The sequence below is a fragment of the Anarrhichthys ocellatus genome, unplaced genomic scaffold, assembly GCF_004355925.1.
Source record: "Anarrhichthys ocellatus isolate YVR2014 unplaced genomic scaffold, GSC_Weel_1.0 scaffold66, whole genome shotgun sequence".
Taxonomy (NCBI): Eukaryota; Metazoa; Chordata; class Actinopteri; order Perciformes; family Anarhichadidae; genus Anarrhichthys; species Anarrhichthys ocellatus.
The window spans coordinates 1,910,433-1,934,895 of NW_022280096.1; the positions used below are offsets into that span (position 1 = coordinate 1,910,433).

Genomic DNA, 24,463 nt, shown 5'->3' on the forward strand with positions numbered 1-24,463 from the left:
CACATACCGCCATACCGGTGCATAGCCGAAACAACTGCTGTTAACAGGCAGCAGAATATATTGTTTGCCGCTAATGGCGCTATGGTCGGAGCAAGTTATCAAGAGTGTATTGAAAGGGACCTCTAATCATGGTTGTAACTTTATAACAACAATTAATAACCCACAACTAACACTCTTTAACATGGCAAACCACCATGACACAACAGTTTGTGACAAATAAACAATTTGTAACACTAATAATTGTACATTTATAAAATTACAACTCCGAACGGCATGCTGGGTACAGCTCGCTAGCTAGCTAGCCCGCTAGCACAACAGTCTGTTAACAGCTGGGAGAGGCTCCGTACAGTAACGTTACATTAAAGAACAGAAAGGAGCGATGCAGGATGAACACAGACAGACCGGAGATGCACCGATAGAGTCTGAGCCCAAGAGAGGAGCTGGGTCTGCTGTTTGGAAGTCTTTGGGTTTTAAAAAGTCCGACGTCCAAAAGACTATATAATGCAAAGTTTGTCGAGCCACTGTTGTTGACGCTGGTGGTAACACGAGCAACTTACTCCATCACCTCAGCAGAAAACGTGTTGGAATACCAAGAGTGTGATTATGGCCGTCAACCGGTAACGTTAACGCGAGTGAAACAGTGAAGCCAAAGGGTCACACATCGCTTGTAGAGGCATTTACTTGAAGCACTGCATATGACAAGAAAAGCAAGGGTGGAGCGACATTACGAACGCAATAACGATCCATCTATGCAAGGACATGGTCCCGCTACAGACAGTCGAGAAAGACGGGCTCAGAGCAATGATTAAAACACTGGATTCAAGGTACGTCTGACCGGGGCGACAATACTTAAGCCAAACTGCTATCCCAACATTATAGGAACAAACAAGCACACCCTATAGTAAGCAAAGCCTTTATACATGATGACATTTAACATGTTTTTATATTCTATGTACTTCTAAGAGGGTTGTCTGGTAACCGCAAGGTCAACGGTTCGATCCTCGACTGGGACGTGTCATGTGTCGAAGTGTACCTGAGCAACACACTGAACCCCTAATGGCTCCCCGGGTGCCTGTCATTGGCAGCCCACTGATCCCTATATACAGGTGCTGGTCATATAATTAGAATATCATCAAAAAGTTGATTTATTTCACTAATTCCATTCAAAAAGTGAAACTTGTCTATTATATTCATTCATTACACACAGACTGATATATTTCAAATATTTATTTATTTTAATTTTGATGATTATAACTGACAACTAAGGAAAATCCCAAATTCAGTATCTCAGAAAATTAGAATATTACTTAAGACTAATACAAAGAGAGGATTTTTAGAAATCTTGGCCAACTGAAATGTATGAACATGAAAAGTATGAGCATGTACAGCACTCAATACTTAATTAGGGCTCCTTTTGCCTGAATTACTGCAGCAATGCGGCGTGGCATGGAGTCGATCAGTCTGTGGCACTGCTCAGGTGTTATAAGAGCCCAGGTTGCTCTGATAGTGGCCTTCAGCTCTTCTGCATTGTTGGGTCTGGCATTTCGCATCATCCTCTTCACAATACCCCATAGAAAATCTATGGGGTTAAGGTCAGGCAAGTTTGCTGGCCAATTAAGAACAGGGATACCATGGTCCTTTAAACCAGGTACTGGTTGCTTTGGCACTGTGTGCAGGTGCCAAGTCCTGTTGGAAAATGAAATTTGCATCTCCATAAAGTTGGTCAGCAGCAGGAAGCATGAAGTGCTCTAAAACTTCCTGGTATACGGCTGCGTTGACCTTGGACCTCAGAAAACACAGTGGACCAACACCAGCAGATGACATGGCACCCCAAACCATCACTGACTGTGGAAACTTTACACTGGACCTCAAGCAACGTGGATTGTGTGTCTCGCCTCTCTTCCTCCAGACTCTGGGACCCTGATTTCCAAAGGAAATGCAAAATTTACTTTAATCAGAGAACATAACTTTGGACCACTCGGCAGCAGTCCAGTCCTTTGTCTTTAGCCCAGGCGAGACGCTTCTGACGCTGTCTGTTGTTCAAGAGTGGCTTGACACAAGGAATGCGACAGCTGAAACCCATGTCTTGCATACGTCTGTGCGTAGTGGTTCTTGAAGCACTGACTCCAGCTGCAGTCCACTCTTTCTGAATCTCCCCCACATTTTTGAATCGGTTTTGTTTCACAATCCTCTCCAGGGTGCGGTTATCCCTATTGCTTGTACACTTTTTCTACCACATCTTTTCCTTCCCTTCGCCTCTCTATTAATGTGCTTGGACACAGAGCTCGGTGAACAGCCAGCCTCTTTTGCAATGACCTTTTGTGTCTTGCCCTCCTTGTGCAAGGTGTCAATGGTTGTCTTTTGGACAACTGTCAAGTCAGCAGTCTTCCCCATGATTGTGTAGCCTACAGAACTAGACTGAGAGACCATTTAAAGGCCTTTGCAGGTGTTTTGAGTTAATTAGCTGATTAGAGTGTGGCACCAGGTGTCTTCAATATTGAACCTTTTCACAATATTCTAATTTTCTGAGATACTGAATTTGGGATTTCCCTTAGTTGTCAGTTATAATCATCAAAATTAAAATAAATAAACATTTGAAATATATCAGTCTGTGTGTAATGAATGAATATAATAGACAAGTTTCACTTTTTGAATGGAATTAGTGAAATAAATCAACTTTTTGATATTCTAATTATATGACCAGCACCTGTACAGGGATGGGTCAAATGCAGAGACACATTTCCCCCTTAAAGGGATCAATATAGTATAATAAATTAAATAAAAATTGTATTCTTTGACAGCCCTTCCTGAGAGAGCTGGTCCATAACTTGGATGTTATTTTCACGACAGGAACTTTGCCACAGGAACTCAGTAACTTTAGTTTAAGGCTGCAACTGGCGATTATTTTCTAGATTGATTTATTGTGCTGTTTATTTATTATTACTGCCAGTCAGCAGTCTTATGGCACACTGGCATGAAACATAATGTACTAAATATTTCAGTGTCTAAAATCTCCTCAAGGCAAAATCTCTTGCAGTTCTGTATTTGACACAAATGATTTCTCATATGCTCTGTTACTTCAGGAAAGTGCGTTCAGTGCTGAGTTGAATCCCTACTGAGCTGTCCCGGCTCCTTAGTGATCCTGCTTGTCTTGGCTGTTGACAAGCAGCAAATGATTAAAAAGCTGGTTTCATTTGGTCACTGTTTAAGAGTTGTTGATGCACTTTAGTCGTCCTTTTGAAGTGTTTGGCACTTTAACTTTCACACTAGTCACTCTCTTCAAGCATGAAGTCAAACTGTGCTGTGCGTGTGTGCGTGTGTGCGTGCGTGCGTGCGTGCGTGCGCGCGCGCACACGCACACACACGCACACGCGCACACGCACACACACACCAGAGAGTGCGTGGGGAGGAGGAGTTCTTTCTCCCTTAGAGCGGGTGCCATGTCTTGTCAGATGGGGTTAGCTCCCCGCCAGCTGATGAGCCAGTAGAGCCTTTGAAGCCCTTCCAGGGGCCGTGGTTTACGTGGTTGGGTTGCCAGGTTCTGCCATCCCCCTCAATAATGCAGCATGGGTGACCACTTAACTTGTCTCTGTTCCTCTGGTCAGTGTGCCCTGGCTATGACTGAGTGCTGGGCAGCCAAGCAGGGACTGAGAACACACACACACATAGACACGCATTGGCTTAGCACATGCATGCGTACACACACACACACACACACACACATGCAGTTCATATAGATACACAAGGGTTGCATGTACAGATGCGTGCAGGACCAACAGACATGCGATACATAACATAAACCTATGATAAAGGCACGCATCTTCCAAGATAGCACTATGTTTCCCAAGCTCACTGGTTAGTCCTCATCATCAAAAAACTAACTAACAGTATTCACTTTTACAAGAGAATACTGTTACAGTTTTTTTTTAAATGTAAACATTAGAAAGTCAGCTAAAGATGTAATTTTCAACCAACTCCCAAAGTTGATTATTTCGCTAGCTACAGCTAATAAAATATGCTAACTATCATTTCATCCGACAGAATGGAAGGCTGCTGGGTACCAACGAGAGGTCTGCATCACTGTAAATGAATATATCATCTTTGGCTCAGCGTAGTTTTGATAGGCAGTTTTTGCTATTATAACATTTTATATAGGAAATAATCTCCAAAAAAAAAGTAAAAGATGATTCAATAAGTAAAAAAGCTGTTAGTTGCAGGCCTAATGCAACTCCTCCTTCCTGTCCCGCTCACCAATGTTGTGACCCACAGCAGTGGTGCCTCTCCGTCTTTGTTTCATTTTCTCTCTTCACATTGTCTTTCCCTCACTTTATTTCCCCGTTCATTTTTTTAAGTGGGCCTCAGTCAAAATCCGATTTTTCAAGAGGTTTTGGAAGTTGCTGGTCAATGGAGTTGTTTTTGTATGATAAGTGAGACGTTCTGTAGCCAGCGAGGTCAGATTTCATGGAATTCACTGTACTTTGACTTGGGTGTTGGTGCAGAGAAAGGAGAGAGAGACTGTTGGACTGTTTGTGTTCTTTCTTCCACATCTTGAGGTAATTGACCCAACCTCCTGCCTTGAGCACACATACTCCTTCACATACAGTGTAATCATCACAGATGGATTTCAAAATCTCCTTTTTCGCACAAACCCTCACATTTCTCTCTCTCCCACACACACACACACAGTCAGCTTAGACAACCATGCAACCCACATGAATTCCTTATCTTACAAATGCTGCACATGAGCACGCATTCATTCTTTAAACACACAGATGCATCGCTGAGAGAATATCCATGTCTCTCTGCTGAAACACTGCGATACAGCTGTGAATAGGAGATGAAAGCCAGACCGGAGCCAGGAATAATAAAAGCAGAGTGATTTCAATGCACTGCAGGCCTCCGTGGGCCATGGGATCTGACTGGAAAACATAAGAGAAGCCTGGTCCTTTTAACCATACAATTATACCAAAGCTACTTTGATGTAGCAAAGACCATGGAGTCAACAGCACAGAGGCTGGTTTTGCTCTTATTATAACATTCCTGTCAGTCTCATCTAAATGTCCAGTGTGCATTTGTACATGTGTGCTCTAATTTTAACAATAGCAATCCTAATGTTCACAGGACCCCTGTACCAGCATGCCTGGCTACATGCTTTTCTGCCTGTACTTCCCAATTTGTTGCTGAAGGAGTGACCTGCATTGACCTCCAATAAACTCCCCTCTGCCCCGCACCAGAGAGGACACATTTACAGGAAAGGCCAACTAGAAATGGAGGGAAGGGAGGAGGAAGAGACTGCTGTAGGAACTATCCCAAAACATTTAGTCGGCTATATTATCCAAAATCACACACTGAAAGGACCATACCTCAAGTTTCCGCTGTTTCATTCCTACTTAAGACCTTAATCTTTAAAAATGGCTCACAAAAACAATCTCAATCTCCTAAACCAGCTGGGCATCGTAGTTTTCTTCAAACGTTGCTCAAACAGGACTAAATAGTGCATTTGTTGGGGACTATTTTCCGCTGCAGATTGGATGCACTGGGGCGTGTTAACAGCAGGACGGTATATGTTTGATCAATTCAAATGAAACTACAGTGCCCATGGTCATGGTCATGCAGGAGCATGTTACACAGGAGCAGTGTGGCTCATTGATGTATTTTTAATGTTTTTTGAAAAACATGGTCTATGGCACAGAAGAATAAGATATCAGGCTTTGAACTTTTCATGGGGTTTGTTGACAATAACAAAAATATAGAATACCACCAGATTTGTCTTTTAAGTTTGTTAGCAGGTTGAGTTGTGTATTCCATCACAGTGAACATTAAGTCGCTGTTTGTAAGATTATTTCATTCAATGTGGAGTTAAACCACATTAGCAAGCAACAAAAATGAGACGAAAGGAATCTAGACTTGATGTTCACTGTTGGAATTACATAGTTTAAGTAAGAGTCCGCTGCTGTTCATATCATGGGGGGATGAATAGAAACCAATTTTTGCCTGGACAACAGCTGATGAAGAACTGTGTGATGCATTTGAATGCTCTGGGGAAAAAGCTAGCGGGCACTGAGTTGGGATTTTGTCAAACTATTCCAGAGGCCAAGAATAGACTTTCATGCTTGATGCAGATCTTATGATACTGTGGTTGCTTCTTTTCTGTCTACATCAACAACACAATACTGTCATGAAGTTTTAGATCTGCAGTTGTTTTAATTTGGATTTTGGATTAAAAATGGACCCTTTGCTAAATTCAGCCCTCGAACGACAGTTAGCCAATCATAGCGTAGCATCGGCCAGCTGTAAACAAAGCCCGACTATCTGGCTTGTCTCCGTAGACTCTAAAGTCTTCAACGTTTTTCAGGCCAAGGACCCCCAAACTGATAGAGATGGAACAGGGACCCCCGACTATATACATTGTGTAAAATTGTGTTTTATATTAAACTGGGCCTAGTGCCATGTATAAACATACCTTGTTATTATGCATTCAATACTAAGCTTTTCAAATAATACACAGATTCATATGTTCATGTTTTTGTTTTAAACATGTGCAAGGTACAGTGAGTAGGGAGGCCGTGCCACTACCATTCATAAACATACCTTGTCAGCTGTTGCCAATGCCAATATCAACATTGTCTCTCAATTGCATGATAATCATGCACACAAGCTATTCAAATTGATGTTTTCATTTTATACATAAATGTGGAAACGAAAAATGAGTGATAGCCATTGTCTTTCATACAATACTGAACTATTACAATAATGGACACATTCATGTTTAGAGAAAAAAAACCAAATTTGTCTAATCAACCAAATATTTTGCGGACCCCCTGCAGTACCTCCGGGACCCCCTAGGGGCCGCGGAGACTGTCAGACTGTCTTCAGGCTGCTTCAGTGCATTTGGAGCTCGTCCTGGTTAAACGTTGTGTGATGGTGATACTTGTTACCCGGAGAGGTTGTTACGTTTCTATGTGGAGCTAACATTAGCAGAGTATGTTTGCATATCATGAACTAGCATTAGCACTACGCTAAGCTAGCTAGTGAAGCTATACTGCTTTTATCTTTATCTTTTTTTAACTGTTTTCACTGTTGAATCAGTTTGACATCCTTGATATATCCTTCTAACATGTATTGTAGACCTTCTGTCTGCTTGTCTCTGAAATTGCCTTTTGTTTTTTACAAATATTAGTTGATAATTATTTCAGTTAGTGACAGTATGGGCTCCATGGTATAGCTCCGATTGGCAGTGGGGTGGGACACAAGGTTGGGCTTCAATCCAGGTGGCCGTAAAACTATCTGAGAAACATGCAAACAATGTAATGCTGAGTAGCTGTGGCGTGGTGAAGAGGCAGAATGAGCTGTAACAGACAGATAGGGACACAAAGTAGAAGCATTTGAGGTCATGACCTTTAGAGGACTGCACCAAGTATTTTGATAGCCTGGCTTCCTGTTTAACGTATCGGGTAAAAGTAATAAGAAAAGAACCTTCTTGAAAAGCTAAGCTGACCAATGTCTCTAAAACAGCTGTACACGTTTTAATAGCAGGAAAGAAGCACAATGGACAGAGAAGTGAAAGCAGAGGGATGTGATCAAACAGAAAGAGGGGGAAACTGGGAGTGGAGCAGAGTTAAGGAGGGAGTGGCTGCTGGAAGTGGGTCACAGCGGCACTGACGTGATACAAAAGGACGTGCAGAGAGGGGGACGGCATCGCGCCACTGTCTGCGTCACCTTTTGTCCATACACACACATGCTCTCACATAAAGATACATCTGCTCAATTCAGTGGGTAAGCAACACTTACAAAAATAGCTTACTTGAGCTTTGTATAGAAGAGGTTCCTCTGTCTGGCTCTTTCTCTCTCTATTTCTCTCTTTCTCTCTGTCTGTCTCTGTCTCTCTCTCTCTGCATTGTGTACTGCTTAGCTTAACACTTTTTACATTCCTGCTTCACAGCACCTCGTACTCACTATCAGCTCTTACAATCGCATTCATGTTATGCATAAGTCATAACTGCCTCTCCCTGGGTGCTTGTTGTGTACAAAAGAGTAGATGCTGAGCTGAGTTTTGCTGGGTAATTATTTTTGGCTCGGCTATGCGATCCCTGCATGATCAGCAGCATTTCCTCTAGCCTCGTGGAGGAGGGGTGTGGAGAGTATGTGACGCCAGAGGGATGGAGGGGATAAAAAGATGGAGTTGCACTTTAATTGCCTGACCCTTCTCCCACCAGGAGGACTGTCTGGAGCCTCTTGATCATGTCATGTGTGATGCTCTGAGAGTTAGCGTGGCCCTGTATGGTACATCAAAGGCTTGGAGTGAGATGAAGACTACTCGTTACAGTGGAATTCCTCACTTTAGGCGCTCTAGTCAAATAGAGTATGTCTGAGCAATTCATCAATATTTATATTTGATTGTTTATCTTAGTTTTTGGTTAATTTGTTCTAAGGAGATGAAAATAAGCCTGACAGACTCGGATGACTTTGTTGGATTACTGATGGTGAGATCTCAATCTCTGTAAATAGTCTAAATATACACGCCACTGGGAAATAAAGTCATGAGAATTAATTTGCCGTCCTCCCCCTCTCCCTTCTCTCTTTGTTGTTTGAGTGTGCTGGTGGAGACTGAAGGCTGAGGAACCTTCATCCTAATCGGCTTGAGATCTGGCTGCAGGTCAGGCTAGCAGATGAATCCAGATTAGAGGGGTCACAAGGCAGGAAGAGGGGATTACCAGCTCTGGCCACTGCAGCCTCCTCCTCTAGCTGTCCAACCGTCGTCTAACCAGCCAACTGACAGCACTGTCTGCTCTGCGCTGGTCAACGGGTTGGACATAGACATGCCTGCAGGCCCTGCTAGGGCTGCTAGCATTCACCCCCATTTACTCCGTCTTTGGAAAAGGATCAGTTTTGTACGTTTGAAACAATGTTGGATTTGACTTTTACTTTGTGCATACATTTGTGAATTTCTGTAACTTAATCTAAAACAGACACTGGTTTCACATTAGTACACCGCATGTTTAGTTTTTTTTAACCTTTAAATGCACACGAGAAGTTAGGAGGAAAGTTGTAGTAAAAGCAGCTGGTCAGTAATCAGATTTGAATTGTATTAATTAGTGCTGGGCAAGTTAACGCGTTAATTTTGCGTTAACGCATTCCTTAATTAACGCCGACAAGTATTTTATCGCACGTTAACGCATTTCTTAAAATTTATTATAATTTGTTTTATTGAAAGAAAAGAGACAATACATAGACATAACAACAAGAGGATGACAAGAACAGTGGGATAAAAGCCAGCAAACATCCTATAGTCAGGTGTGTGTGTGTGTGTGTGTGTGTGTGTGTGTGTGTGTGTGTGTGTGTGTCCTTGAGCCTTTTGAGATGGGGAAAAAAATTATAATAATAATAATTAAAAAACAACAAAAAAAAAAACAGGTAAGTATTTTTAATTTATTATTATTGGAACGGACTGTCTCGGTCTCATGTTTATCGTTTTGTATTGGAGATATGATGTCCCTTCAGGGTTGCTGTAGAGAAAAGGCGACTTCCGCTTCTGGTCGAGGGGGGGCAGAAATAAAGAGAGAAGCTGCACCAGCTGTTGCTCTCCCTGGAGACTACTGGACATCGCTGCGGTAAAGTCAGCAGACACTCAGATCTCCGTGGTCAACTCAGCAGACACTTACACTTTAGTGCACCTATATGCTGAAATTCACGGTAAACGCATTTAAACGGCACAGATCGGGAGCGAGTGAAGGACTTTGAAAGTTAGCGGAAAGATTAACGTGAGACAACATCCGGTTTCTTCAGACGAACATCCGGTTTTCAGAATAAGATGCCAACAAAGTATGAATTATATTCACATTAAGTATAAAATATGCTACCTGCATCTCGTGAACCAAATGTTATTGCCCTTTTGTTCATATATCAGTACTTTTAAAGTAAAAGTGCGCAATACACTACTTTTGAATTCATTATTGAACTTTGCCATAACAATGCAATTAATCGCGATTAAATATTTTAATCGTTGCCCAGCACTAGTATTAATGCTACGGAGCATTTGGGCTGATGCTGAAGTGGACAGGACAGGCTTGGTACTGAGAGAGCACACAGTGTACGGCTGTGGAAACGTACGCGTTTATTTGCCATCTCTGGTATAAGTCAGACTTGATGTCTTTGGAAAGCAAGTTAAGCATATTTAAGGCCAATCCATCACTCTCAGGCTGAACTCGAACTACATATGCTTTCTATCTATTCCCCTGATTATGGAAACTAGGTTGATTCACTAGATGTTTAATAATTCAGGCTCCTGCAGGAGGCTGGCCACACTATCTTAAGTGTATACAAACATACTGCATGTCCACCAAAGTGTGAAACAATGGTGTAGTTATAATCTGTGATTGTGTGCGTTTCATTGCAAATCTACAGATTCCAGGCTGCCAGTGTTTAATATTGTATGTTTGCAGAACAGCGCCCCCTGGTTGCAAAGTGCAGATAAACTAGGTTACATGAATCACACAGTCTGGTTCGACATGTCAGGGTGAGTTATAGACAAACTGAGGTCAAAGTTACCTCAGTCATGCAACAAGCTGTGATGTTTGTGTGTGCAGTACCCTGCAGCGGTGGCTTCTCCTCTGCATCTTAACTCAGCCCAGCATACTCATTAGCAACCTCCCCATCAGCCGCTCCACTCTCTGTCTCTCTGTACTTCCACTTATAAAACAAAATAAAATAAAGCGGTGTGTGCAGCGGTGTGTTCCCCACTAGTGCAGAGTGCGGCTTTGATCCCACTGTAAATTAAATATGCCTTTTGAGATAACAGGCTCTCTGCCACCTACTGAGTCAAACAGCACCTCCACGCTTCACACAGCTCCTGTCCCGGGTTTGAACTCAGTAGAGTTGATTCATGTTGACGCAGCAATAACAGCTGAGGGAATCTCTGCGGGGCAATTAGGCCACAGTTGCATTGTTTGTGAGGTGTATAGAGACAGTTTGGCAACAAATCTCAAATATGGCATTGATGTGTTTTTGCAGATGAATGAGTGGCGCAGGAGAATGTGGGCCGAACTGTGAAATGGCCCCAGTCAAGTATGAGGTCAGAAGTTAGGTCAAGCACTGCTAATGCGGGTGGAAACACTCGGTGCTTGACCCTTGACATCAGGCTACGACTAGTTTTTATAGCACATGAGGGCTTTGTACAAGGTACTATACGTGGGGGATGGATTTACAGAGTAATGCTAATAGTAGTTAACAGTATTTACTAAAAGCTACATTTAGGGCTCAATGATTCATGTGGTGATTTGCAGCTTTTCTCTGTTTTGTTTGATTGTAAATTGAATATCTTTTTGTTTGTTTTTTGGCTCAAAATATTAAATTTAACGATTTTGAATGAATTTAACATTTTTTAGGCTAAAACAATGACTAGCAGCACAGATCGACAGATTGATTAGTATTTAAAGTAGCTGTAAGTGGCAGTGCTAGAATTATTTCTCTAACTTTATAACTTTATACTCTTTCTCATCAGCCTCAGCTGTACTTTGTGTTTAGTGCTAATGAGCACATGTAAAGGTGCTAATACGCTAAACTAAAATGGTGAATGTGATTGAGATTAAAACTGCTAAACAGGAATGTGAGCATTGCCATTATGTACATGTTGCATGCTGAGCATTTAGCTCAAAGCACTGCTATACCTAAGAACCCTTATTCACAGACTCAAATGATCCATTAGTTAGTTGTGAAGTGACACAATTTTATCTTCACCTTCATTATTAAAAGTAATGATAAAATGATTATCAGGGCATCTCATTTACCTGCTGATACTCACTGAGACTAGACGTGTAAACACATAGTCCAGTATGCTAATTCCTTACAAGCAGCAAATTCAGACCTCTGCGAGTTGTTGAGTTGTAAACTAATGATTGTAGTCAAGATAGTTTCACATTAAGAGATCATTGCTCCATCACAAGACGGGTATTGCACATATTTTAGACTTTGACCCTGATGTGAAAGTTCCCATTCCGAGAATGAATTTCCTTCTTTCCTTTTCCAGCTCTATGGGGTCCTTTAGCTCCACTGGCCTTTGAGCTCTTTGAAATGCTGATCACTTCTCCTCTTTTCTTCTCTTCTGTGCTCTAGATTCCTCCTCCAACTACATCAGGCAGCTGGAGACTAAAGTGCGGATCCTCGAGGATGATAACAATAAGCTTCTCTCACAGGTGAGGTACACGCATACAGATACTATGTATGCTGCTGCATATCAACCCAGTACTATTTGAACTTATACGCTCACCAAACACCTCTTGTGCAACTATCCGACTCACCCGAACCCTGTGATAGGCAGCTGTGATGCGATAGAAGTGGTTGCCTGATGCCTCTGTGAAGCCAGCCCCTCACAACAGCCTGCCTGTTGGTTGGAGAATATGTTTATCCATGTTTAATTCATGGCGAGTCAGTCGGCTTCAGTCGCGAGCATCATGTTAGCCCCTGAGGCGAACTGTGGGAGCGGAGGAGAGATGAGAGGAGGAAAAAGGAGAGGAAAGAGGCATTAAGTGACAGTGACAGAGTAAAGCATTTCTCCCAAAGTTGACCTTGCTCTGACTCCTCCCAAACGTGGAGGGCTGAGTGAGTGGAGGTGGGAGTGGATTACCGGCCTGGTTCACAGGGGGTTCACATGTCAGTCTGTGAAGGTGTGTTTTACATACACAGCCACTTTAGGTAGACACATGGTGAAATTTATAACTGACACATATTAATTGGTCCTGTTTGGGGGATCCCATTGTTGAACATGGCTCATTAATTATAGGTAAAACTCTTAAACCTAACAGCCTGAGATCCCTTTCATATATCATTTATCTTTCAGCTTCATGATGTGATTCAGTTCATTTGAATGTAGGTAGGGCTGAAGACAGTTGAGTTGGAATTTCACAGTTTAAATCAAAGCCTTGATTCTTTAAAAAGAGTGATTTCTGTTTCACCAATTATCTCCCAGCAGATTCATATGTAGGCAGAGAGTGTGGGCTGGGATCACTGATATGAAGCCTCAATGGTCCTCATCATTAGCCCTTAAGTGCTACAATTAGGTGCTACACATTGTCTCACAGCAGGCAGGACATATAATTTGACCCTGCTTAGTAGTCGACTAATAGTCCTTGTTCACTTTTGAAGTGATGTCTTTTCTATTTCTTTGCTTTCGATTTGGGGTTGGGATGAGTACATTCTTACATTAATATAACTTAAAATAGAATGTAATAGAATCCCACTTTAATGGAGTAAAGTTGTGACTAATAAAACAAAAAATGAAAATGGGGAGTCACCATGACACAACTGAACTTTGCTGTTCTTCAGAATACTCCTATAAAAGTGTTCTTTGTCCTGTGTGGAGCCCAGGAAGAATACAGTTGGTACCATTGCTATTAATAATGTCTCCAGATATAGACTGATCAAATAATGAACATATATATACTATCATGTTTTTCTCTCCCCAGGCTTATAGCCGGTATAGTTTATCACAGATACAGACTCTGTTTGTTGGCTCCTCTGCCTTTTCACTCTTTTATCCATTTGGTGGTCAGACCTTTCACGGCTTTGAGCTTGTTGCTTTCTATTATGCAGAGGATGGACACAATATTAGCAACACTTGTATAATGTAATGCACTCAGCTGCAGTAATGCTTAATGGTGTGATGTTGAGTTTATAATAACACTTTCACACAGATGCTGAATCAACTCTATGGTAACGTTTATAGGAATGGTTCTGCATTTTGGGCGATGCGCTTACTTGCTTTCTTGCCAAGAGTAAGATGAAACGATTGATAGCCCTCTCATGTCTGTACGCTGAAGCACACTTCTCCCATGTGCTAAATATGTAGCTACAGCCAGCACTGGTTAGTTTAGCTTAGCATAACGTCTAGAAATCTAATTCTAGACATTTCAATTGAATTTCTACAAAAACCAAAGTGTAAAAAAGGCACATTTTTTGGAGTGTCTGCTGGTTGCCTGGCAACTAACGAGGATCACAATACTCCAGGAAGTCACTGAAATATCCTGCACAGAACCACATTTTGACATTTACACAACAAAAGAGATACAACATGTTAGTTAGTGAGCTTTAGAGGTGCTGATGGTCGACCTCTGGACAGAGCGGTTTCCAGTCTTTATGCTAAGCTAAGTCACTGCTGGCTGTAGCTTTATATTTATTGTACAGACATGAGTAGTGATCTTCTCATCTAACTCTCGGCAAGTGAATGAGCTTATTTCCCAAAATGTTGAAGGCCACACAGGCCTACTTGGTGTACCAAATATTTAGTCAAAATACAACAAAGTGCCGCCTCAAACATTACCATAGAAGTGAATCACCCTTGTGACGCAGTGCCAGTGTTATGAGCCTAAAGGAATTGGATTGCATAACCTTATAGAGGTGTTGCTTCTGTGTCCCTGCTTTGCACTGCTAGCATGCTATGCTAATGAATAAGCACAGGCCGTGGCCCTGCTTGTGGTCTATCTTGGCAAGAATGCCATTTCCTGTCCTTGGAGCTGTCTGTGTTTGGTACGAGGTACCCTAGGTGAATGAATGCTACATTGTGCTTTGGTGCATAAATGATACACACATGTCCTGGTATCTCTGATGGGCTGAATAATTTAAGGTACGGGGGACAACACAGGTAGATCCAGCTACCCATAATGCATGGCTGTCAACTGGTGTGTGAGCGCAACTGAAGAATGAGTAACTGGAGTTAGAAATACTACATTGATGGTGGTGTTATTAATCATTTCTGCTTTCCATTCAATTGTAAGATTGGTAATGACAACAGAAGTGTACTCCAGTAAGTAATAGAGTCTGAATAGCAGAGGGAATTGTTACAATGGATTAGTTGCCTCAATGGACATATTGCCCAACTTCCTGTGTTATGAAACTGGTCCAGTGGAACTTGCTAAGCCTGAAGGAAACAATAGCCTCTTATCGCTGGAATGCTGACCCTCCAAACCAGCTTGGCTGAAGGATTTGACTGTGCATAAAGGAGAAGGGAGGGAGTTAACAGCAATGTCCCTCAGTGAAAATGAACAAGGGCCTGCACAGCACAGGTGTAAATACACTGAGGTGTACACTCAGATCTCCCATGTCTCTATTAGCTCACTGAAGGGTGAGGCGTGCTGTGGCTTTCCCTATGGGCTCACTTCCACTTTATCATTAACATGTAAGCGTCTGCTGTGACTCTGAGAATTGAATGATTGATATGACAGAATCAGATGACACTCTGCAGGCTAATTGGAATCATTTTGTGAGGCTGGACTGCGGTAGTGTCCAGTGGATCTGAATGATGAAAGAGGTGATTGAAACCTGGTTTAGTTCCTCTCCAGGTCACATAATGCGGTTTACAAATCTTGCAATTCTTAACTTTTGAAAACAGGTCCTTGATTTCAGAGGTTGACAAAAGCAGGTCTCTCAATTACTAACTAAAACTATTAGCTCTAGCTAGCGTGCTAATTAAGCTTCTCTGTGAGTTTTTTATGTTTCCAGGTGACTCGATTCAGTCGATTGATAACAAGAACTTTGTAAAAGTGGTCTCAAATGCTCTTTGTGGCTACATGCATCATCTTGTGGAGGGCTAGCCAAGAAGGCTGCAGAAGGCCAACTGTCCCAGGCACAAATAGCTTTGTTGGTCTCAGTGGTCATGGTCAACTCAGGAATGGATGTAAAGTTGGAGACGTGTGTTGTTTGTCTGTTAAACTAGACTTAGCAGAGGTGGAATATTTGATTCAGTGGCAGCTGGTGGAACGTTTTCTAGGTAGGGCCATCCTATCAATTTCAGCAAACATCCCAGTATGATTTAATGCAAAAAAATTAAAGTATCAAACACGCATTACTACTTTGCAGTTAAATATTTAACATTTATTCCAACACGAAAAAAAGCAGTAAATAACACTTATATAATATAATATAACATGTTTATTTATTGAGATGCCCCTATGGACCTTGTTATAGGAGGTAAAGATCAGGAGAAGTAAACATGAAGTGTAATTATGAATACTGATGTTAAATTAAGCTATGATGAGTTTTCACTGATAATTTACCATCTCAATCACATGTTGATGCCTCCATGACCAAGTTAAGCAGATGAGACTGAGGACAACTATGTAGAAGAGAAGATGTTCACTTTGCCTAATATGTAGCTTGACAGAGTTCTCCATGTGTGTCCTGGTGTTCTCATGTTTCCTTACCTCCTCATCCCTCACTCCCTAACTGTCCGTGCTGGATCTGTCCCCGTTGTTTTAAAAAGCTAAATAAGTTATTAGCATGACGTCATGCAGCTAGCCAAACCTGTCTGGTGTACAGCTAGGACAGAAGCTTCGCATGTACTGCTTCCCTTTCCCGCTAGTCTGCTGTCTGATTGTGAGGTCAGGTTGATCTGATATCAGCTCTTTGTCCTGCAGAATCTCCGCCAAAGTTCTCCTCTCAAACGAGACTTGCTCACCAGAGAGTGCTCGCGCTCGCGCTCGCCTGTAGAGACTTCTCCTGACGAGAACGCGCATCAATACAACACTGAATCTATTTGAGGGCGCTGATTAGCTAAATTGTATGTCACTCATTTATATCTTTAATCAGCAATTGGCTAAACTGCTTCATAGACCCGCCTCTTTTGGGCAAAAACGATTTCGCCCCCCTAGCTGCGCGTTCTGAGACGTGTCGTGCACACAGGCGGAGAGGACGAGCAGGAAAAGCATATATTTTGCGCAGATATCATATTTTACACATATTACTGGGTACATTCCGTAGTTCAAAAACACAAATATTGACAATTTGTATAATTTATGATTATCATAATTTTTATTTTATTTTTTTTGTGGCTCAAGGTGGGGCCATGCCCCATTGCCCTCTATTGACCAGCCGCCACTGATTTGATTGCTTAAATATATTTTTGCTGCTGCAGCGAACACATTTCCCCTTGCGGGATGAATAAAGTATCTATCTATTTATCTATTCTTCAGATGCTGGAAACCCTGTCAGAGGACGATTTTTGATCTTACTAAGTTGTCCTATTTAGTTGACAGATGTTTTCATTCCATGGATTGTGTGTCTATGTTCCTCCTACAGATGTGACATTTAGGGCATAGCTTGCTGATAGACACGAAGCCTGGAGAAATGACAAAGACATGCTAACAAAGGTACAGAATTGAGGCCATACATATGAAAACCCAAAGGATAGTCCAAGAAGTGCCAAGGGAAGGATTGTGAAAGGTTAGAGGAACAGGAGCAGGATACAAAGCTGGAAGAGAAGAGGGGTAATAGCAAAGAGCGGAGAAGACAAGGGGAGTGCTGACTGTAGCTTTGTGTGTGTGCAAACTGTGACACCACAGCATGATGTCCACGCATTTACAGACGCACACCCACGGTTCATTTGGGCTATTTATTGCCCGGGTGCTCCCGGGCTTCACGTGTGTTTACACGCCGCAACTTGCGCAGAGGGAACGCTGGTGCGTGACATGAGAGATGTCATAAGGAACAGTGGAGCTGCCGTGTTCCTGCCTACAGAGAGAAGCTAGGCTGCTTACCACCTCCAGGAAGCAGTGGTCTTTGGCTGCTGATGAGGACAAATCTTAGAGCTCTGTTCCTGTGTAATGGCCCTCGATGACGGCACAGCGTGAGACAGCCCAGCGTACTGAAGTGCTGTTCATGTTGTAAGCCTCAATAAATAAAAAAGCTCTGCAAATGTGCTTGAAGCAATAGCGTCAGACTGACGATGAGAGTGCAGGTGCCAGTGTTGGAGGAGGCAGCACCTCAGGGTCCTCAATGAACCATCGCCGAAGATCTACATATACACTGTGGAGCCTGACCAATATAGACTTATACGTTATCATTATCATTGGCTCATATAAAACAACTAAAACATGGCACATCTATGTTTTTTTAGGATTATGTGTGCAAAACAGTTGAGCAAGAATAATAACAGACCTGCAACAATGTCAGTACCAAATGCTTCAACTAAGTACAGGGAATTGACTTTAATGCTCACTGAGAGCACAGCCAGGGTACAACTCCAGCGTGGCTCTCTGCAGGCAGCTGGATAGCTAGCATTAGCTGCCTGCAGTAGAATCCACACGCTCTTGAGTGACGGCTTGACGTCTTGGAGCCAGGAAGCTTCTCTTCAACAAAAACAAAGATTGAGTTTATGGTTAAAGATAATTCTTCATTAAACATCGTCCTTGTTTGTGTTGAAGTAAAGAAATTGATAATGGTGAATATATTGTTTTTGAATTGATTAAATTCAAATCTGATTTCAGATATCGGTCGGGCTCTACTCAAATGTATTACAGTAAAAAAAACTGTATATCGGTCAATATTTATTGTTAGTAGATCTTTGCAATTTTGTTGTAATAACATCATCATCTGCCTCAAAAGTCCAGTACAGGTCGGGTTCTAACACACATTAGGTTTTTGTACAGATACATTTTTATGTAGACATGATATACATTCATCTATTTAATTCTATTTGTAATTCGTCTATATGTAACTGCATTAACACTAACAGATGCCAATATATTGATCTTGGGTCCCAGTAATGATGAAAAATGATTACTGATTACTGAGCCTCAAAAGCGGAAGAGCTAAAGAATCGCCTGTAACAGGAAAGATCGTGTTCATTATCTTATTTTGGATTAACAATTTGTATTAATTATCTTTTTAATTGACATGGCACTGACGCCTTATATCTCTCTGTCTCTTTGTGCGTGTTTGTGTGTGTTTTGTTCTCAGCAGTCTAACACAGGTGACCTTCGTGTCCTGAGGAAGGGAATGACCCTCTATCACTCAGAGTCCCAGCTGTCCTCACTGCCCCAACGCCAGGACGCCATGCACATGGTCAGTACACACACACACAGACTCACATTGCCTAAAATGGTCCACCACTCCCACCTGACCACTTTAACAGTCATTCAAAGATCATCACCGTTGCATTGATTATACAGACGTGGTTACGTATAGATGGGGTTTAATTTAACGTGAGAGTCGGAGGATGTGTACAGATTGTAAAGCCCTCTGAGGCCAATTTGTAATTTTGGGCTATACGAAATATATTGAATTAATTGCACACACACTCACACTCACACACACACTCTTAACACACACCAGTGCCTCCACATTGGAATCAAGTCAAGTCAGCTCTAATTCACTCTACTTCTAATTCTTTAATTATAACTCCACAGGCAACCTCACTATCTCTTACACTTGACAGGAAGTAAAACATACGCAGGAAGAACAAGAAAGAGTGAAAGGAGGCAGGGCATGAGACAGAGAAGAGGAAGAAGAGAAACTAAGACAGCGAGACAGGAGTGGAAAATAAAGGAGTCAGCCTTCCCCTCTCTTCCTCCCCTCCGGGCGCGTTTGAACTGAATCCCACTGTGAGTGTAATAATCCTGTACAATCCACCGCCACTCCTGACCCAGCCAGTGTCTAGGAGAGAGGCTGGGTAATTGTTTTCTGACTGCTTAAGGAAGGTCACAGGTCAGCCACTAACCAGAGGACTAAATCTTCCCTGTGTAAAAATCAATATTGGGTTTTAATCACAGGCCCAGTGTGAGGTCACAGGCTGACCGCGTTCAGAGACGGCTCGCACCCTTTTAAGCTCGTGGGTCAAACCCGCCTCCTCGTGGAGGTTCATGGCGTTCAATAATGTCCATGAAAACCTTGAGCCCACGAGAGGTCTGCCCCCGCAGGAGGATGGATTTAAACTGCAAATGATCTCGATGGTTGCCTCCCCGCATTTCATTTCACAACAAACAAGGTCATGATATTGACTTGAAGTTTGAATTTTGGCTCCTTGACGAAAATCATCAAACAGCAAAAGTTAATGCTAATAACGCCAACCTAAAAAACCAAATAAGGTCTATTAGGCTGCAATTTCACTTTCACTTATAACGTATTCATTTTTCTACCACGGAAACACACATGTGTCTTGTTGGGTAACGTTAAAGGAATAGTTAGACGTTTTAGGAGAGGAGATTGGTACATCACTTGTGTTTTTGAAGCTACAACCGGTTAACCGAGCTCAGCACCTAGCCTGGCTCTGCCCAGAGATAACACAGTCCATGTACTAGCACCTCTGAATCCTCACTAGTTAACATGTTCTATCTTTCTAGTGTGAAAACAAATCACGGTTTCATGGGGGGCTTCATGCAGGACTATCTCCTAGCGTCACCGTGAGGTCGCCCGTCTACCAGCACAGACTTCAGCTTACAGTAGGATGCTGGCATACCAGCTGCATGCAGTACAGAATAACTTACTATTGTGATTCAAGTCCTCTTCTCACGATGGCTTTGTTGTCATGACAACTCCCTGGAGACACACTTGATCAATTGCCTGATTTCTAATGTGGCCTAAGTTCACCCACGTGTGAGAGAGAGACCATGAGAGACGTGGAGCCAAAGACTATACCAGCAGAACTCCAGTGAGCCGGATCCTCATCTATCAGCTCATCCTTTACATTAACCCTTTGTCTCATTCAGGCCCAGTTTCAGGTCAGTGAGATTGTCTGACAGAAAATGAGCAAAAAGAAGCGGCCAGCCTGCGTGATTCTCACAAACACTCAACAGTTGGCTCTGATTCTGTTTGCTCCAACTACAAACCATTGATTCTGAAACTGTTTGTCTCCCCCCCCCATCCAGCAAGGCCTAAATCAGACCTGTTTATGCAGGCGAGCCCTCCCCGACTCTATATCCATATGAACAGTAAACATGGCCCAGAGCTGGCTGTCCAAATCTGTTTCTTTGCTGCACGGCTCCAGCTCAAAATACACAACAAAAACAAACTGAACCTGGTGCTGGCAGGAAGTGTTAACACATGCACATTTCAAATAATAGCTTTTACCCACAGTAGAGAGCATCGAAAGAGGGTGACGGTGATTTACATACTGTTTTCTTGTAGTTGACCATTGTCCATTGCAGAAGAGCAATATAAATAATCTGATAAAGCAGTTCCATTTGTTACTGTGACCTTCAGAAAGGCAGAAACACACTTTACTCAGTGGGAAACAAGTTATTTAACGAGAGGATATATCCTTTTCTCAACTATGTGGACCTTGGTGATGCATTTAATAATGTGAGGGTGACTCACAGTAAATACCTACCACCACACATCACTCATGTCCTTATCTCTACAGGAACTTGCCAGTGGTTTTGCATGTTTTGTCCTACAAAATAAAAGTCCTGCACACCATTATAAATAACTAAATAACTTCCAACTTCCAGTCACACATCTGTTTCTAGTAATTTTCACAGACTCAATTATAGTAAGGATTTCATTGGCTTTATTTATTTATTATGTCAAAGTAATGCTATTACTGCATAATAATGCTTTTGCAAGCAGGGCTGGTCATCAATACTAAGTAGCAACTTACAGTTGCTAAATAGTGGAATATAAAGTGAAAGATATTCCTCTGAAATGTCTTAAAGTAGTACAAAGTAGCATAAAACTGAAATACTCGCATACTTTAAAAACATTCTTAAGTTCGTCACTTGAGCAAATGTACTCTGTTACATTCCACCACTTAGTAGCAAAGACCATCAAGGCCCAGATTTGTTTATTCATTGTCTTTACCAATTCCTTGATCATAAACTCTATATCGTTTAAAATGACATTTTGCAACTTTGGCTTCTTTTGTCATCAATATTATGATTCAAAAACAATTCTTATGATACCTATGTGGCAAGTAGTGAGTGTTTTGAATTGTTGTTGGTGCACTCAAAGGACACAGGAGACTTTAGGGCGTGCTGTGGAACCTTTTGTTTGACAAGAAATCCCCAAATTCGTATTAACCTTTTCCTTTTGTCCATGATTTCCTGATATCAAAGCTCATTAATGAAATGCCTCATGGCAGCAGACTCTCATCAGCATAAATATTATACAGTAACTGTGTGTGAATAACATCAACTTCTACATGAAAACAAAAGGGCAAAACCACCGCTTTGTTTCTGTTTTCTCTCACAGTTTAGGCATGCTGATTATCTTTCACCGACCTTTCTGTATGTCATAAAAGCATCGTTTTACATTGAAAACAAACCGTTGTCAGGCCATGAGCTGCAGGACCAGCATCAAATCTATTTGTCTTGTGGTTGACGTGACATGAATAGACTGTTGGTCAGTTTCCACAAAACATCCCTCTTGGCTTCAGTGGGATTATTTTATTATCTCTGTGCTGTTAGGTTGTGTGGGCTCGTTCTGGCACCTAAATGGGGTCAGCGGGTGCGGAGGAGCTGACAAACGCATCACCAGTGAGCGGAGAATTTAACCCGGGCTAACAGAGCCACGGAGCTGTGTCTAATGCAGGGCCCCGATGCCAGGTTACAGTGAATGGTGCCATTGTGTGTCCCAGAGATCTCTGTGTCCCTCTAACAGAGAGCCACTGTCTGGAACTAACCGGGGGTAGGATGATTCAAGCAAACCCCTGGTCCTCTCCCTGGCTGGCTGCTCCCATCACACCAGGTTAAAATCACTTTGCAGGTAGCAGACCTGGCTGGGAGTCGAATACATGGTGAAGGTGAAGAAAGACACAAGGGGAGGTGATTTGAGTTGGGAGGAAAGGGCTGGCATTTTCAGTGCTACGGTACAAGAAATATCTCGTGTTCGATCAGAAGCAAACACCCACTGAGAAGGAGAGAGTGGTTGAGAGGAGCTCTGTGAGGTGGAGCTCATCTGACTCCTGTTAAACCATATGACAGCAGATGGGGTGAGACATTTCTCTTTGTTGCAGGTCACCCCCTTGTCTCATACCCTTGTTGTGCACTGACTGCTTTGGAAGAAATCCCACAACACTTTAGTTTCCCCCTCTTCTCCCCCCCCACAGGGTACTGGACGTCTCCCAACCAGCGAGTCCTCTCCTGCCACAGGCTACCTGACCTGCGTCCAGAAGCCTGAGGCCGTGGTGCACGCCATGAAGGTACTACATTCACCAAGTCAATGTATTGCTTTTCTGATCACCATCGCACTAGTTCAAATCTAGCTTTGCTTCTTCTTTCACTGAAAGAAGAAGCAAACCTTTGTACTGTTCCATGTTGCCTTCTGTCCCATTTATTGTTCCATTCATTTAGTTTAACTTCATTCATTCAACCTGTTTTGGTAACATTTTTCAAATTGATAAAAGAAAACTAACATTTTAAAGTTTACTTTCTGTAAATTGACTTACAGCAAGTTGTTCAGCTGCATCAATCTCATCCATGCTGTTGTCATTTTTAGTTTTTTTAAATTAATGTAGTCTAGCTGTGTAGGAAGGTGAGGTCCCCATCTTAATCCTGCCCACTCCTGATTGGTCAGCTGTGTCTCTGACCGGGGAAAAGATCCTCATGAGCACAACATTAGACCAATAAGAATTGCTGAACAAATCTGAGGTTCCAGGTTCAGAACCAGGCATAACATGGTTGGATATTTCTTGGTTAAGTGCAAAATTGATGCTATAGTCAAACGTTTTACATTTAGTTGGAACTAAATTCATTCTTTCTGTTCTAAAAGAAACCCATCTCTGATGATAACAATACTCCAACTTGAGTTTAAAACCTTCTCAGAATAATAAGAATTCAAAAGTACATTTGTAAGTGAAAGAGCTGATGTTGCTTATCACAGCTTAAAACAAGTTTGGAAAAGACATACTTCTGAAGTTTTGATTTTGCTCCCTATAACATAACTAAAATGGTACTTGTCATAAGGTGCTAGAGGTCCATGAGAACTTGGACAAGCAGGTTCCTGAGGACTATGAGGACGATCTCAGTGAGAAAGAGAAGGCCATTGTGCGAGAGATGTGCAACGTAAGTGCAACACTTGCCCTGCTCCCTGATGTCCACACTGTTCCCGTTTGTTCCGTCAGACTGTTGGTTTAGTCATTTTGTTCTCCTCTACTGGGCACAAATGAGGTCGGTTTTTGAGCTGCTTCCACTAATGAGGACACCTCATCTCGACTCATTTGGTTTGGAATGACACTTGCAGCAGTGTCCCAGGCACAGCGCTCCCTCTCGCTTTCTCTCTATCGCTCTATCTCTCTATCTCCGCCCTCCCACTCACTCATTCCTGCTCCAAAGCCAACTATGAACTGGAAGGCCTAAGTAGAGGCTCGAAGTTGAGCTGTCAGGGCAATTAAACTGGAGCGGCAGGCAAAAGAACCCCCAATCACCCCCCACCACCCCTATGCGCCTCAGCCTCACCCCTCCATTCTTCCTCTCCTCCGCCCTCCTCATCTCTCTCCATCTTTCTCTGTTGGTACTGAAAGGCCCGGCCCGGGATAAAAGGTCTGCTGATTAGAGAGAAAACGAGAGCGGGGCTATCTGGGCCCTGCAGAGGTATGTGACCGTCCAGGAATCTGGGGAGCACTACAATAGTACCTCTGTAATAACACTGGGGTCCCCGGGGGCCCCTCTCTCAGCACCAGAGAGCAGGCTCGCAGAGACGGAGGATAGAGATCCGTGTGTGTGTGTGTGTGTGTGTGTGTGTGTGTGTGTGTGTGTGTGTG

At 42.5% G+C, this 24,463-nt stretch overlaps 1 protein-coding gene across 2 annotated transcripts in view; it reads left to right on the plus strand.

Annotated features, from left to right (window-relative positions):
* Positions 1-24,463, plus strand: part of ccdc85cb (coiled-coil domain containing 85C, b) — a 49,118-nt gene that overhangs the window by 22,235 nt on the left and 2,420 nt on the right. The window contains exons 2-5 of one of the 2 annotated variants that reach the window (XM_031872758.1): positions 12,112-12,191; positions 18,727-18,831; positions 22,811-22,903; positions 23,667-23,765. In XM_031872758.1, the coding sequence (XP_031728618.1) occupies positions 12,112-12,191; positions 18,727-18,831; positions 22,811-22,903; positions 23,667-23,765 (377 nt within the window). The remainder of the gene's footprint in view (positions 1-12,111; positions 12,192-18,726; positions 18,832-22,810; positions 22,904-23,666; positions 23,766-24,463) is intronic. The other variant, XM_031872759.1, reaches the window with a different exon arrangement.